Source organism: Amia ocellicauda, chromosome 5 (assembly GCF_036373705.1).
Source record: "Amia ocellicauda isolate fAmiCal2 chromosome 5, fAmiCal2.hap1, whole genome shotgun sequence".
In the NCBI taxonomy this organism is placed as follows: Eukaryota; Metazoa; Chordata; class Actinopteri; order Amiiformes; family Amiidae; genus Amia; species Amia ocellicauda.
In genome coordinates this window covers 35,194,071-35,211,350 of record NC_089854.1, presented here as the reverse complement: position 1 = coordinate 35,211,350, position 17,280 = coordinate 35,194,071, and the positions used below count along the sequence as shown (strand labels likewise).

The 17,280-nt window shown below is 37.0% G+C and overlaps 1 protein-coding gene across 1 annotated transcript; it reads right to left on the bottom strand.

The window, feature by feature from the left end:
* Nucleotides 1–1,047: 1,047 nt before the first annotated feature.
* Nucleotides 1,048–16,850, bottom strand: LOC136750132 (pendrin). The gene is made up of 21 exons (XM_066704939.1): nucleotides 16,749–16,850; nucleotides 16,049–16,184; nucleotides 15,514–15,653; nucleotides 14,727–14,837; nucleotides 14,233–14,414; nucleotides 13,661–13,825; nucleotides 13,228–13,380; nucleotides 11,414–11,496; nucleotides 11,055–11,202; nucleotides 10,574–10,687; nucleotides 8,728–8,805; nucleotides 8,498–8,593; nucleotides 8,141–8,247; nucleotides 7,290–7,359; nucleotides 6,807–6,899; nucleotides 6,618–6,713; nucleotides 6,165–6,389; nucleotides 5,417–5,471; nucleotides 4,530–4,675; nucleotides 3,934–4,020; nucleotides 1,048–3,195 (listed from the first exon to the last, which is right to left on the bottom strand). Exons 2-21 carry the CDS (start codon nucleotides 16,180–16,182, stop codon nucleotides 3,172–3,174), a joined length of 2,307 nt encoding a protein of 768 aa, XP_066561036.1. The 5' UTR covers nucleotides 16,183–16,184; nucleotides 16,749–16,850; the 3' UTR covers nucleotides 1,048–3,171.
* Between the last annotated feature and the right edge of the window lie 430 nt (nucleotides 16,851–17,280).

The window sequence follows — 17,280 nt, the reverse complement described above, 5'->3', positions numbered from 1 at the left end:
TCTGGGGCCTTTCAGAACTGGTGTATATATACTGAGATCATGTGGCAGATCATGGGACACTTAGATTGCACACAGGTGGACTTCACTAATTATGTGACTTCTAAAGGTAATTGGTTGCACCAGATCTTATTTAGGGGCTTCATAGCAAAGGGGATGAATACATATGCACACACCACTTTTCCATTTTTTTTTTTTTCATTTCACTTCACCAATTTGGACTATTTTGTGTATGTCTATTACATGAATTCCAAATAAAAATCAATTTAAATTACAGGTGGTAATGCAACAAAACAGGAAAAATGCCAAGGGGGATGAATACTTTTGCAAGGCACTGTATCCACTGTGTGATCCTTTAATTACTTTTATTAGCCCGATAGATCCAATTTGCTAGGTCTGTATACATGCTATTATTTCTAATGCTTGTATTAATATAAAACATTATACAGTTACTACAAAACACTTATACCAGTTCTTCAAGGAGGATATGTGTGTAGGTTTAGAGGGTCTTAATTAGGTAAAATTAAGACTATACTAAAGACAGGCACTTAAAAAGCAAAACTATCAACAGTACTTTCTTGAATTACAGGAAGATAATTACACCAAATAAAACTCCTTAGTAAGGAGGGGGATATTCCTATTTTGTATAGACACACAATATAAAGACTTTAATGGAAAGATGCAGTGTAAAACAAACCCATATTTGAGAAATGCTCTACATTGTGTAACTCAGGAGTCTTTAGGCCTATGAGTTTGGAGTTGGGCAGCTCTAACATGGTTGAATACAGCCAGTTTCCACTACCCATTGCAGTTGTGTGAAATATCCACACTGGTGTAAACAAATCACTACAGGGCCTTCTACCATGAAATGTGCTTCTCTACCTACACTATAGGTGAAGAGATGCATTCAAAGCAAATGTATGAACAAAATATGGAATTGAGAATAATAAACAAATTTGTTTTGCTCCACATCCTAAAGGGTTTTACCACAAACCTAGATACATATCTAGGTGCCTTTTGTGGTCTTCAGAATCAAAGCAGTCAACACAGTTTGAAATTATATTATATTTATGCATATATTGAGCAGTAAATTAAATGAATACAAGAAACAGCAGAAGAATACAGAGAATACAATTCAAACTATATATATTTTAATAACTAAAGTAAAATACTGTTCTGAAATGCAGTATCATTTCATATTTTTATTGTTATATTTTTTAATACATATTTCTCGAGTTTGAATTTGGTAATTTATTAAACAACACTTTTAACTTTCAAAAACAAGACATGTATTACTTAGATACAAGCTGTGTGTACAGTATGGAGAAGCCTCTTTGGAGAATCTTTAATCACTGATTAATATCATGTGTCTCTCTGCACCTCTGTCTGTCACTAGTCAGTGCCCACGCTCTGGGCTGGAACAGCCTTTGTGAAATTGAGAGTATGATAAAAGCCTAAACCAAATCAAACCTTTGTCCTACCAGCAATTCACAAATCACAAATGTGATCCTTATTTATTTATAAGACACAGAACGTGGCTTCTGACAATCAAACACAACCCAATTGAATACAGGTTTGTGATGTGTGGGTAGGTCAAAGTGTTGTTTTGTTCCGGGCCTCAGTTTCAATTAAGACCTATACCTCCACCTTTAGGGGAAAGATGTACAGTACAATCCCATTTCAAATTCTTGAACTCATAAAGAATAGGTGCCAGGGCAGATTTGTGGTAATATTGAATATGTAAGTACAGAGTTTGTTTTATTTGTTTATTCAGTTTATTTGAAGAAGATTCTTTGCTTAATCTTCAAAACATTTAATGCATTTAATGTGCAGCTACATAAAAACATCAATACTACAGGCAGTAGACAGCACTGCTCCCTCATGGAGAAAGAGGATATGTGTGTCTTGGCTTCTCAGTGCAATTTGCTTTCCTTAGAAAACCTTAAAGGTGTCTTCGGCACTGTGAGGCCACGCCAGGATGTGATGTTTAGCAGAGTCTGGTTGACAGTTTGTTTGCCCAATACTTCCTTTTCATAGACCCATATCAATCAGTTCATCTGGGAATTTGCATACTTTTGAAAGGTTTTATCTTGTTTGCATTAGGATCAACCGTTCTCCGCTCAGTAAGTCTCTCCACTTTACTTTCTGTTAGTAATGCAAAAGGCTAGAAAAAGGTCTTACATTTCATTTGCATAACATTCTCATGAGCCCTGTGTAATTTTTCAGTCAACACTGTTTTAAAGGCTCCATGTTTAGCTGGCATTGCTGTCCCCTGAAGTCTTCTTGTGTCACCTGAGGATCACAGTGATATTTGGATGCCTCCATAACAGGAAGGCAAGATGGGAAAGGAAACAGTGTTTATCCACCAATGAACAGGTGTCTACAACTAAAAATAAAATGTACAAGTCATTTACGTGAACAGACCACAGACAGAAATTCCCTCAGATTTTGTAGAGGGCTGCATACAAAAAATGCTGACAAAGAAATAAAAACCACTGCTTATTTTGCTACATCGGCCCTTTTGCAAGCAGTTGATATACAGACCAGATGTAGCTACTGTCAGTCCACACTGTACACACTTATACATCAGTACCTTTCAACAAGAGGTAGAATCTCATTCAAATTAGAAAAAATAGGCTTAAACTTGTGGTCACATTTGACAATAGTGGGCTCCAATTCTCAATGTATAACAAGGTTAGGGTCAGGGTTACAGCATAGGTTTGGGGTCAGGGATGATGCATGTGTTCAACATCAGATCTCATCATGAAGAATCGTTGCCCATTTAAGGTAAAGTGTTGCCAAACTTTTGAATTCTCCATGGAAAAGGACAGAGATTCAATAGATAATTGATAGACTTTGCTTAAACACCAAAGCAAGGAAAGCCAGTGTTAAATCTTCCCCCCCGAGACTGTGTAAAACAAACCTCATGCCATCTAATCACAATGGCAGTTCAGTCACCCTGCAGTTCTGGAACTTCTACCAAACTGGAGGAGCAAGCATGAAAACTATATAGAAACCCTTCATTTTGAATATATATATATATATATATATATATATATATATATATATATATATATATATATATATATATATATATATATTATTATACTTTAAATGAAAGATGTAAAAAAAGAAGCTCAAGTCCCATCCTGCCACCCATCCTGATGTCCAGGCTCAGTGAGACAGTCCATGGATAGCCTATGAATAAGGATGAGAGAGATGTGTGTTAATAAAACAGGAGATGTGTACTAAAGACATGCAGAGAGCTGAGCTGATTCAATATTCTGGAATGGGACATTTGGAGTCAAAGCTAAATGTTAACTATGATAAGGATGTCCAGATCAGAGCCAACAACATCAAATGCTCAGGGACTTCAATGGCAACTGCCTTTACATGGAACTGGAAGGATCAACTGTCTGACAGCACCAAACCATCTTCTAGCTGGAGGCCAACTACCAATGAACATCAATGGACACATGATGCACAGAGCAACAGGCTTTTGATAAGGGCTTGGAGGTGTCCACTAACAATAACAGCAGCAGCGGCAATGTCTAAGCTTGTTCCCCTGGAGGCTGTCATACTTCACCATACCTTTTCATATATACCTGTTTCACATCTACAAAAAAAATGTATCTCATCCTACATCTTGGGAGAATTAAAACCAATCTGAGTGTAACAGAAGGACAGGCCTATCAGCTCATGTATACTGCTATAGGAACCGGTCTGTGGAGAGTGTATCACCCATCAGTGGCAATGTACCCTGGAGCAGCAGACGTATCAATAACTAGAGCCCTGTTTCAGCTGACCATATTGGATTGGATTGGCAAGCCATGGTCCCTGAGGGTCTTGTTGTTGTTGTTGTTATTATTGATATGCAATGTAATCATTGATTTCTCAAAATATGGCTCAAATAAAAAAATTATAATTCTGAATCACCCTGTGCTGATTGTCATAGGTCTCTACTTCTTCATCATCATCATCAGTTAAGAGTATGGGATCTTTGGAATTCTGCATCAATGCGATCTATAGAGAGAGCACAGAAATGGAGAGTGATTTTAGATTTTCTTGCATAAATTAGTATCATTGTATTGTCACGCCTATTTTTCAAGTGGAGATTTACTATTGAGTTCATAATGAGTACATTAATTTACTCAACATTCACTTCTGTTATCCTGAACAAAATTTCAACCACAAAATGTTTCTTTCACAAACTTATAATGCCAGATACTTGGACTGGCATAACTCTGGATAACAACCTGAGGGTCATTAAGAAGTAAAATAGTATTTTTAACAGTTAAATTGTCTGCTCTGTTTGGGCCCAAGTCTTTGAGTCTTTTTGACTGTTCTACGATATGGAATTCAGTTTAATCGGCCAGTTCATATTTACCTCCCATCACATAAAAGAGCAAGAGTTTATTATGATGGGCAGACACACAGACACACACACACACACCCACACACGTGTCTAGGAATATTACTATGAATCCGCATAGCCTTCTCGATGACACACAACACAACAAAGATATTCTTACCTTGTCATATATGGGATCCTGAATGGTGCCGTTGATGCTCTGCAGCTTAATGAAGAGGACGGCGTCGTGCACAGTCAGGAACAGAATGTCCCTCTTCACCATGTCGTCAAAAAAGTCACACAATTCCAGTTTCTGGTAAATTTCATCTAAACAGAAGAGTGAAAGCGCACATGTAGGGGACTGTATACCAGTCCAGGACTTGGAGACGGTTCTGTACCAGTGGGCATCCAATGAAATATCCCAGTTTAACAGTCTATGAATCACTTCCAAAAATGTTTTGATTACAGCTGAGAACATACCCCTCAGCTCAGATGATCTTAAGTTCTCCTAGTCGCTTCAGATCCTCAAAAAATTGTGTGATTATTTTATACCTGTGGGCATGTTATTCATTTCTTCCCTCACTGTGTAAACCAATCAGGTACAACATCAGCCTCTCTCCAATAATCTTTAAATATCACTGTGTCCCTCTCAGACACTTTACGTATTCGCTAACTGATCATCTGCTTCATTCACTCTTCCTCTGGCCTGTGCCTGCCACTCCTGGTTCTGCGTTTGGATTCTTTCTTGGTCTTTCTAATTTTCTTATTTTTAATAGAAATCCCCATCATCAAACCCTCCACAAAACCATGAGATTGTAAAAAATGCAATAATAATATTGACTTCCAAAGAGAATCCAGACTCAATACTGACCATTATATCAATAAATTGTAACTACAGGTTTTATACTGAGCGTTTCAGTTAGGAGTTCAAAATTACCTTTACTTACAGGATGATGCCATGTCTAATGAATGTAACTAATTAAAGTCACATTAAACAGACTCTAGTGGAGGAACATACAAAAAAATATCCAAAATGACTTGCTGTGTTTAAATATCATAATAGCATACCATCATATCCAGCGATGTAGACGTTCACACTTATTCTCATGAACTCTTTAATTACCTGTTAGGGAGGACAAACAGGAGACTTCTCTTTGATATGAACACAGATATTGTGATCTTATAAAAGCCTGCTTCTATAGGCTTGTCAGAACAAGTGAACCGTATTTCTATGAAAACACTATTATTAGCAAAAGCAAACAATTGCATTGAGAATGTTAGTATTATGTACAGTTTGTATGATTAATCACATCCTGGAGGTCTGTGTACAAGAGTGTATGGGTGATTATCCCCATGTATTTAATGTTTGATTAATTATTGTTAATTGTTAATGTTCATTGTATGTGTTTTTCATTCATGCACTTAAAAGATATTCATTCTTCTGCTGTTATGTTATCTATCTTGAATCTCACTTTAATGGGAGTTAATAGTAGATTGATTTGCATATAGACACTGTCTGTATCTGAAGTGTTAGCAACCAATTCTTGTAGCCAAAGATATCCTAACCTAAGCGGAACTGTAACTTGCCTTTTGGGCATTAGATAATGAGACTGATATATGTTTTGAGCACTCTGAATATTGATACAGTTACAAATTTGTGTCAGACTAACATTAATATGAACTTTTATATTAAGTAATTATTGTAGTCTCTACATCCCAAAGCACATTAGGCATATATACAATTAGTATCTTACTAATTACTTTTCTTCCTATTCTGACATGACATGACATGTTAGTGTATGTATAATTTACACACCAGCTTTAAGGACTTCACAGACATGACATCAAGAAAGGACGCAGCTGAAAAATCCAAGATGAGGCTGTGGATATGGACTTTTGGCACAGCCACTTTCACCGGCAGATCGGCATTCCAGTCCACCTGTATGTCCACCTGTGTGCTGGGGATTTCATTGTCCTCCACTTCTTCTGGGTCCTTCTCAAAGGCCTCGTTGTCAATGCCCGTAGTTGACACCACGCCATTCTGGACAGTAGAACATTATAAAACAACCCACTAAAATAGGTACGTCCATTACTAAATACAGTGTGGACAAAATCACCACCACCTACAGTATGAGTCCAAAACATCAAATCAAATACACAATAGAGTTTACTTAAAAAAGTTCTTGATCAAAAATTATGTTTTGCTTTTTGCTAAACACTCCTATAAACAAAATCTTAGAATATGTGTGTAAAAAGATTCAGATTTTACCTTAGTCGCTCTTAACCTTCCCTTCTTAATGAGTCTCTGTATCTGCTTCAGGGCCTTGGTCCTCTTCTTATTAACTCTCACTGCATCCACCCCAACCTGAAACAGATATTCATTTTAAATGTTAAGAACCAATCAGATAGTCACAGTGAATCTTCTTAAGAGTGGAGGTGTGTGCAGTAACGGACTCACGATTGCCTTCAAGCGGTCTCTAAAGAAATCGATATTGGCGAAGTAGATGGGAGAATTGCATTTGAAGATTTTTATTCCCGGTTCTTCTGAAATCTAACGGGAAAAATAAAACATAAAAACAGTTTCAACTGGACCTTTGTTAAAATTAAACAGTTTGTTGTAATTGTATAAATGAATTAGTTTCATGAAAGAAAACTAATCACTTTGACACCATAATGCACCACAGATGAACAGAAGCAAACAATAATGAGATGCTTAAAAAAAAAATCAAACATAAACATAAATGTAATTTGATATTCTTAAACAAGGAGTCCCCAGTCCTGGTGGCTCACATTGTCTCTGCTATTTGCTCATCACCTAGTCCAGCTCACTGTGGTCTTAATAGAGCCATTGTGACTCTCTCCCCCAGTTCTGAGAGTGCCAATGATTTAAAGAGAGCTGGACTGGAGACCCCAAGTTTAAGGTAGTGGTCATGGGACTTACATTCTTGTAGTCCTTAATGTTCTTATAGAGGTCTGTGCCTGGGACGTTGGCAAGGGCGGAGCAGGAGGGGCTGGATCAGAAGAGAAAGGCATTCGTTAGAAAGGGAAGAGCTGTGAGAGCCCTAAACCAGGGGTCTGCAAAACTGCTGCTGAAAAAGGACTTCAATCCAGCAGGTATTATTATATAGTAGGTCACCCTTGAAACTCAGAAGACCTTTTGGAACAATCACCTGCATGTCTTTCAGTCCCTCAATTTCTATCAATTAAATCAATGACCGTAATGTTAAAAAAGTGGTGCTCCCTAAGCTGGATTTGGGGATCTGAGGAATTGGATACCACTGGCCTAAATTCGACACCTGATATGCTGCTATGAGATGGCTTCATGTGACCTTGCATAGCTGGCGAGGCATAGACAATAATGGAAACTATGTTTTGTGTTTGCTTAAAGCACCAGTGTGCCTTTTTTTTCTTCCCATGATTAACAATTTTCCCCCTCACCCCTCTTGGTGCGCTACCCTCCCATAAACATCTTGGAATGCAATCAGCTATTAATAAAAAACGTTTGGTTGTCTATTAATCACTTTGTAGCAAAATTTGTGTTGTAAGTCAGCCTGGATAAGGGCATCTGCCAAGAAATAATAATAAAAAAAAAATAAAAAAATAAAAAAATAATAATAATAATAATACTGGTTTTACCAAAGATGATCTGATCACCCACCATTAAAGGGATTGTAAGCAGTACCTGCCATGGTTATCTCAGCTGAAGTGACATGGTGCGAAACACGTTCATCAATTACTCTGATCTTGAAAACAAATGTTGTTATTAGCACATTTAGTTGAAACCGTACTTACAACTGGGTTCTAACCACCACTGTGGCCATTTCAAACACCACACCTGCCAGTAGCCCAACGTCAAGTCCCAGGATTATGGATCCAATGCAGGTAAAGACCCAAATTATCTGGGGGCAAAAAAAAAAATCACAAAAGAGGAAGGCTCAGGAAATAGGTGCAGTAAAACATTCTGGTCAGAGCCAGCACCAATAGTCAATGCAAAATGCCCCCCCTTGCTCACAAATGCTGTCCTCTCTATGCAGACAGGCACTATTGATGTATTAGGAGGACAGATGTCACTATTCCTCCACACAACACCAGCTACCACTGTCACATAATTCCTGATGAAGACCCAATAACTGAACATTGACAACTCACAGAGTCGGTTTTGTTCTGCTTCCAGAGGAGAGGAACATCCAGAACCTGCATGAACATTCCTTTGAGGTTGGCGACGACGATGCCTGCCAGAACCGACTGCAACACAATTAGGTCTGAAGGTCATGAGCGGCTCAGGGATTTGGTACAAAACATTTTACCATTGTGATATAAAATTCTAGTAAATGGTTTAATTGGTTTAACTTTCTGTGAAAGGAAGTACTCATTCTTACCGTTTGTAGAGGTTGCAGTAAGGGTCCCAGGGCAACTATGACGATCAAAACTATTAAGGCTGAAAGAATACCAGCAATCTGTTGAAAGAAACAGAACACAGATCTATACGTGAAGTTTGGAGCAAAAAAAACATAGGTTTTTCAACTGTGATATGAGGCAGAATGTAGCTATAGCACAGAATAGAGAACAGTACATTCATTATGCAGTACAAAGTACAAAAGTATAATAAGTATAACAAGTACATAAGTATAACATAACAGGTTTAAGGCAGCACTTAGAAGAGTTAGACTGGGGCACACTGGATACAGATTCAGTTTAAAATGGATGGTTATATTTCAAAAATATACTACTTGAGGCTCAGGAGAAATTTATACCAAAACTTAGCAAATGAAGGACCAAAAAACAGTGGCCAAAATGGTTTAATAGAAGTATCAAGAGAAAGAAAATGTTGTATAGCGCATACAAAAGGGACAGAGATTAAACAAAATACAAAGAATATATAGTACTTCAAAGAGATGTTAAGAGAGGGATCAGGAAAGCAAAGAGGGAAATAGAAAGAAACATAGCTCTTGGAGCTAAAATGAATGCAAAGAGCTTTTTTCAATACTACAACAGCAAGAGGTCAACAAAAGAGGAAGTGAAACAGATAAAGGGCAAAAATTGAAGTATCTTAGAAAATGAACAAGAGGTGGCAAATTATCTAAATTAGCATTTTAAAAAAACAGATAACATGGTGATAACAAAGGAGGTACTAAAGCGATTAGCAGAATTGAAAACAAACAAATCACCTGGGCCAGATGGTATATTCCCAACAATACTTAAAGAAATGAGGGAAACTGACTGGAAGACGGCAAATGTCATACCAATCCACAAGAAAGGGGACAAAACTGAGCCAGGAAATTACAGACCACCTGGATTACTTGTAAAATGTTGGAACAAATTATTAGACAGAAAACAGAGGAGCATCTTAATAAAAAACATATTCTTGGAGATAGTCAACATGGGTTTAGACGAGGCAGATCATGTCTTACTAAGTTATTAATTTATATAACATGCAACTACAGCTGTAGATCATGTGAAAGCACATGATATGATATACTTAGATTTTCAGAAAGCTTTTGACTAGGTTCCGCACCAAAATTGATCAAAAAATTGGAAGCTGTAGACATTCAAGGGTAATGCAAGTAGATGGATTATGAACTAGTTGCTGTATAGGAAACAGATTAGAGGAGTTGCTTCTAACTGGAGTGAGGTTGTTAGTGGAGTTCCACAGGGATCAGTACTAGGGCCTTTGCTTCTTCTAATCTATATTAATGATCTGGACTCAGAGAGTTAGCAAACTTGTCAAATTGGCAGATGATACTAAAATAGGTGGGTAAGCAGATACCATCTCAGCAGTTATTCAAGGACATAGATAATATTCAGTTGTGGGTTGACACCTGTCAGATGAAATTCAATGTGGACAAGTGCAAGGTAATACATGCAGTTAACAAAAATGTCCACTATAATTACACTATGGGAGGAATAGAACTAACGCATGAGAAAGACCTAGGAGTCTATGTGGACTCCTCACTTTCTCCATCCAAACAAGGTGGGGAAGCAATAAAAAAGGCAAACAAAATGCTAGGGTATATTGTCAAAAGTGTAGAATTTAAAACAATGGAGTTTTTACAATTTGGAACAAACTTTCCAGTGATGTGGTTGAAGCCAACAGTTTGGGAACATTCAAAAATAGACTGAATATGATAATTGGTTCACTAAGTTATTAATGGACATTGGACACCAAATGAGCACAATGGGTTGAATGACTTCCTCTCGTTTGTAAACTTTCAATGAGAGCTGTACCTGTGTCTTTCCACCAGTGCTGACCTGGACTGCAGTGCGAGACAGCGCTGTGGTGGCAAGGAAGCCAGAAAATGCCCCAGTTAGAACATTGCAGACCCCAAATGCTAGCAGCTCCTGAAACAACAAGAAGATAGTTAAAGGATATGTGCCACTTACTGCAAATTAAAAAAAAAATCTTTATATTCAGATTATAATGTAAAGTTTTAGAATCTGCGATTCCCTTACCCTTTTTTCACCCCAATTTGATCAGTTATCTGTGCAGCACAAATTTCTATCCTTACAAATATGCCTAGCCCAGAGTATAAATCACAATATCCATGTATACTGTACATATGTAGCTGTTTCTGTGGTAATGATCCCATGGGATTGACGATTGGAAAGCAAACCTGTAAACACCCAAAACTGTATTCTACTGAATTGTTGTAAACACTTTCATACTGTACTGTTGAGTGTAAGATAAGTATATGAATTCAGCACACACCTGATTTCCGTCTACTGTGTAGTCAAATTTATTAGCGTACACTTTCCCCACAGAGACAGCCACTGCGTACCCCACGATGGCAGAGGAGAAACTGGAGGCCGCAATCTCTGAAAATATCTTGACATCAGGAGGCTGAGGGGGAAGAAATCTGAAACAAGTAAAAAACAAAAAAACATTTGATTAGGTTCTTAATATTTGATAACATTGTTCTTGTTTCTGAGTTCTCTTCATTTTCTCTTTTGATTTTAACTTGTTTGTTATTATGTACGGTGCCTCGAGATACTCAATGGAAAAATATTTAATTACATGTATGTAAAATAGGTACTTCCTACAAGGTTAAAAAAACAGGATGTCCATACCCCCTTGGGATGCTCTTGACAATGTGTGCATTGTACTTTGCCTGCAAGTTAACACCATAAGAGATGGCTGTTGCAATTATAGCCTGCAAGAGAAAAAAGAGGTAGAGAGAAGGTATCTCATTAGACCCACCAGGGAAGACATTTCTGTCTTCTTTAAAATCATTTTTAAAAAAGGAGCAAGAATATTAATGTCTAAACGTAAAATACTGTACTTAAGTTGGAAAAAATTGCATTTCTGATCATAAGCTCAACTGAGTAAATATACTGAACAAAAATATAAACACAACATGTACAAGTGTTGGTTCCATGTTTCATGAGCTGAAATGAAAGATCCCAGAGATTTTCCACACGCAATTTTTTCACATCCCAGTTAGTGAGCATTTATCCTTTGCAAAGATAGTCCATCCACCTGACAGGTGTGGGATATCAAGACGCTACAGGATGAACATTACACAGGTGCACCTCTAAAATGTGCAGTTTTGTCACACAACACAATGTCACAGGTATGTCAAGTTTTGGTCCTGGTGGCTGGTCTCAAACGATCCCACGGATGAAGAAGCCGGATGTGGAGTTCCTGGGCTGGCGTGGTTAAACATGGTCTGCGGATGTGAGGCCTGTTGGATGAACTGCCAAATTCTCTAAAACGACGATGGAGGCAACTTATGGTAGAGAAATAAACATTCAATTCTCTGGCAACAGCTCTGGTGGACATTCCTACATTCCTGATGAAAATATGGGTTTGTAAAACCGAAGAATTTCAGCACAAATTGTCCGAAACTGTCTCAGGGAAGCTCATCTGCAGCTCAACGTCTTCACCAGGGTCTTGATCTGATTGCAGCTCTGGTGGACATTCCTGCAGTCAGCATGCCAATTGCACACTCCCTCAAAACTCAAGACTTTAAATCCATAGATTATGGCCTAATGAATTTATTTCAATTGACAGATTTCCTTATATGAACTGTAACTCAGTCAAATCTTTGAAATTGTTGCATGTTGTGTTTATATTTTTCTTCAGTGTATGTATTTTTGTAGCCCTGCAATGCTATTTTTATACGTTTTTGGGCTCATTGGACACAACATCGCAGTAAACATAAGAAATAAGAAATGTATAAATAGATCTGCTTATTTCAATTCATACCACAACTTTTCTATAGGATTTGGTGTCTGGAGATCGGGAGATTGTGACAGACAATCAGAGGAACATTGATTTTGTGTTTCCTTAAGCATTTGATTGAAAACCCGGATGTGTGCTTTGGATTGTTATCTTGTTGGAAAGTGCTCTCGTGATCAAGTTTCATCTTCTTTACAGGGGTGGTTCATGGGACACAATATCCGGTATATTTTGGAATGTGTCCCTCAGTTCTAACAAGAGCACCAGGCCCAGAGGATGAAAAACAGTTGCAGACTAAATCTGCCATCAGCCCTGCCCCCAGTACTTCAGTGAGGGAAGATGTGCTTTTCCAAATAAGCTTTATTTCTCTTCTGCATTATATACTGCTGCTCTGTGAGTCCACAAAGGTCTGCCTCTGCTTCATCGGGATGCTTCTTTTAATGCACACAGATGAGAGGTATAGTTTATAGTTAAATCTACTGCAGTATGCTAAATGCCAAGATGATTTATATCCCTGATAAAAATACCGTGGTAATTAAAACTGCTTTCTAAGTCTGAAATACAGTATAAAGCAATTAAAGGGAAAAAAAAATCTGAACTTTATTCCAAATGATAAAGGATCTCTCTCTCTCTTTCTATATATATATATATATGGATACATTTTCTTTAATGTATGTTAGCAATATTAAAATCCAATACTCACCACTATGACTTCAATGGGAATTGGCACTGGAATTTTATGCTGGTATTTAGTGTTGAGTTCTTTTACTGTCATTATAACTAAAATGGTCAGTAAACCCGCAACCAGATCCGCAAAATTCGTGAGATGAATATTTTTGAAAATGTCAATGATTGTCTGAAGGGGAAAAAGTAAATTACATTAGGATTGTATTCCAAATTTACCAGATACACTTTTAAAATATTAAACTTTTTCAAGGGAGACACTTGAAAAATATAAAAGTCTATAAAAGTCAAAGCCAGGACTGTATCGAACCAAACAAATCAGCTAAATCGGTTCAGCATCTGTCTTCCATTCTTTCAACTGCAGATTTTAATTTTTTGCCTCTTCTTCTCTTATATCTTTGGTATACACGTTTGTTCATATGTCAAATTGTTTCAAATTGTTAAACACTTACATATATGATTGAAAGAACTCCATTGTAGTTAAGTGTTGGCACTGCAAGAATTAGTTTTACTTGAGAGACAAAGACTTGGAACGCAGCTGCGGTGGTGAAGCCCCCCACCAAGGGGTCAGAGAGGTATCGTACCAGAAACCCAATCTGGAGTACTCCCATGCCCAGCTGGAATTAAAAAAAAACATTCAGCAAATTACTAACACTGTTTTGTCTCATGCCTAAATGATGTACCTTACTGATCAACTACGGTTCACCAACTCAGAAAATTAAAAATGTATCATCACATATTTTAGATTTATTATATCTGCAATGCTAATAACATGAACAGGAGTAAATTACATAATTCTGTTGCACAATAAAAGCAATATCACATATTTCATTTTTACAACTTTGTGGGCTCCTGTTCCTACCCAGTGTAGGAAGTATACATGTAATAGCATTAACATGCCATTGATTACGTGATTAATTAACAAATAGCATTAATGACAGCTGGATCTGATTGAATCAAAGCAATATTGTTATATTTTGATTTTCAGTTAAATTCTTAACAGACACATTTTATTTTGTTTTACCTGAAAGAATCCAATCAGGAAGGTCATAGTGCCAGCCACCATAACCCGGTATGCATCTCTGGCAGCTGTGTCAATAACGGTTCCATTGATACTTGTGCCATTAGAAGCTATCATAAAGTTCTGATCTGGAGCCATTGTCAAGACCACTGACCCCACCATCAAAGAGGTCACTGGAAAGGGGCCTAAAGGAAAAAGAACAGTCAAAGTGTGCCAGAAACTGACCATGGCAACAGTCAGGGCACCACATTTGTGAAAGTTAATTTAAAGTTTTAGTTTTGTATTACAAAATACATAATCTAATGCACATAATTCAGTATTATATTCAAGAGGAGCTTTTAATTTCCATTAACAGAAATCAAGGGTCACAGAATTTTCATACGGACAGTTTAAGTGTGTAATATCCATATATTGAAAAGCAGTTGTTTTCTTATTATAAAATAGCCAACAAAAAGAGCAAATCAAATGAGAAACAAACACAGGAACATCAGGCTTACCTACAGAAATATGTTTTGAGGTTCCCATAATAAAATAGGACAAAATGGGGAAAAATGCAGCGTAAAGACCATATTTGGGTGGGACAGCGACCAGCAAAGCAAAGGCCAATCCTGCAGGACAAAACAGTGAAGCAAAACATGTGACTGGAACTGTACAGCTGCAATCTGTTCATTTTCACATAGGAGCCGTCATTGTAACACCAGCTAGGGAGAAACATTTTCCTTTTCTCTCTGTTGCTTGGATGAAATGATCAGTGGTTAATATCCATACGAGAAGCAGAACAGCAGAGTGAATTGACCACAGCTGGAAAAACTCCCGTGAACAAGGAGTGGACTCTGTGGCCAATTTCTTATTTTTGTTTCCAATCCTGGTATATTCAGTCACCCTGCACAGATAATGCTGTACACAGACATGCCCCAAGCATCCAGTTAAACACCTTCTTTTGTGTAGATCATCCCTTGGGATTAATATTTGTTTCTGAGCTAAACTGTGCTGCACTTTATCACTAGAAATTTAATTAAAACAGAACTATCACATTCAGTTTTTACACATCTTCTCTTAGTAACACTGAAAAAGGGTACTAACAACTGCTAAAAAAAATTCAACAGCACCACAATTACATCCCCTATTCCAACAACAGCCCTGGCTGTGCTCGTTAAATGACTGGAAATGCATCTTTAATTTGACTGGCATGGCCAGGGCTGCACTACCTGTCTCAGACCTAGCGGCAACAGCAGTGGACAGGAGGCATATGTAACACACCTCAAACTGTCCATCCATACTCACCCTGCAAAGTACACACCAGTCCAGTGCTGACTCCAGAGATGATGTCACTGAGCAGCCATTCCTTTATTCTGTACTGAGGCAGCCAGTCCAAAATGGGAAGGAAACCCTTTGTGATCTGAAAGGCCCTTTTCTTGGAAAAACTTTAATACAAAATAAAGTGTAAAATAAATACACCTTGCTTTTATTGTAGATCATGTATTACATTCACACATCACTTCCCAAACTAACACTTAGCTGTCCATCTTTTTCAGCATGACTTTCGGACTACAAAATGGTATTTTAATTCACCCAAGAAAAAGGATTAATGTACTAGACACAGAAAGATTTGATTTTGATTTTGTTTTTGTTTTCTTTGTTTCTTAACTTTCTGGATTCCTGAATAGAACTCCAACACATATTAAACAGATGTATAGGTTTGATTGATTTTTAAGTAATTTAAAAAAATATGATTTATAATTTCAGGGATCAAAAATTGTGATCAATCTAGAAAAAAAAAAAATGTTATGAATGCTGAGCGAAAAAGGGGGGAACTCACTCGCATTTTGGGACTAATTTCTCCCGCAACGTCTTTGGAACTCGTGCTTTTCTTTCGTGTTCATCATCGAAAGCAGGTTTGTTGTAAATTTGTCGAGCAACAAAGTAATTGTACTCAGGATGGGGAAGATCCATCACTTAAAAAAAGAAAATATGAATAGTATAGTAAGGTGAAATATTTGTACAGCATACACAATAACATTCCCAAATATATACATATGTTTAAATCTGATACAACTTTGCAGTGTGTGCACATACAAGCCAGGTATTGATCACATTATTGATCAGTAATATTTGCAATGGATGCACTTTGGAACACTGTGCATGAGTTCAAAATGAAATTAATAAGCAAGAAATCAAATGAAGATAGATATACGAAGACCATATATTGCACTCAAACCATAAATATCTGAGATAGAAAAACAAAATGTATTATTTAAAAAATTAGCAACATTCCAGAGGAGTGTTTTTCCAATCTGAGACCTAGCATATAGTTATCCTCTTTCTAGAAATATAATAAAAATAAATTTGTAACATACCTTCTCAATGATGTACAATTAAAACTACATATTCAAACCCACTGTTAATAATTGTATATATAATTTCTACAATTTATTTGTGAAGCATGTCATATGTATAAATATACAGGCTATATATACGTATACATATAAACACAGAAAAAAGGTAATGAAGTGCTGTACCTTGTACTGATGCTATCCTTCCTGCAGGGAGTAATTCAGACTGTGGTACAGTTACTTCCTGTTTGGTATTTATATGTGTTTCTGAAAAGACATTGATGTTGTTATACAAGTAAAAAAGAACCTACTGGCACGAGATTCAAGTGTTTCAAATGTCATCCCTCCCCCTGTACACGTTATTTCTCACTCAATACCTGGGCTGTATTGCCACACAAAAACTAGGTTTTGTTTGCGGATTTGTTTTGCTAAAACAATATATTTTAAAGAATTCCTGATTCCATTAAATTTTTTATTATAATTTTTCCTCCTCCATTGCAACACTATTATTCAACTGTCCCTTTTGAGTAGAACACAGGAACAGTTTAAATATAATTAAATTTTCCAAAGTTTTTCTTAGTCTAGCCCTCAACAAACACACCTCCCATACCAAAATGCTTTAAAAATTTAACAACTTTAAAAAATAAATATTCTGCTTAGTAGACTGCTCTCAATCTCTACTAATGGATATTTCACTGCTGTGTGTTTAAAATATAAT

Excerpts from the sequence above, each read along its gene's own strand:
- LOC136750132 (XM_066704939.1), bottom strand. The coding sequence starts at position 16,182 with ATGGATCTTCCCCATCCTGAGTACAATTACTTTGTTGCTCGACAAATT. Across the intron at positions 14,415-14,726 it reads CTCAAAACATATTTCTGTAG|GCCCCTTTCCAGTGACCTCT; the intron begins GTAAGCCTGATG and ends TTTTTCCTTTAG. Across the intron at positions 8,806-10,573 it reads GCACTGGTGGAAAGACACAG|ATTGCTGGTATTCTTTCAGC; the intron begins GTACAGCTCTCA and ends TTCTTTCAACAG.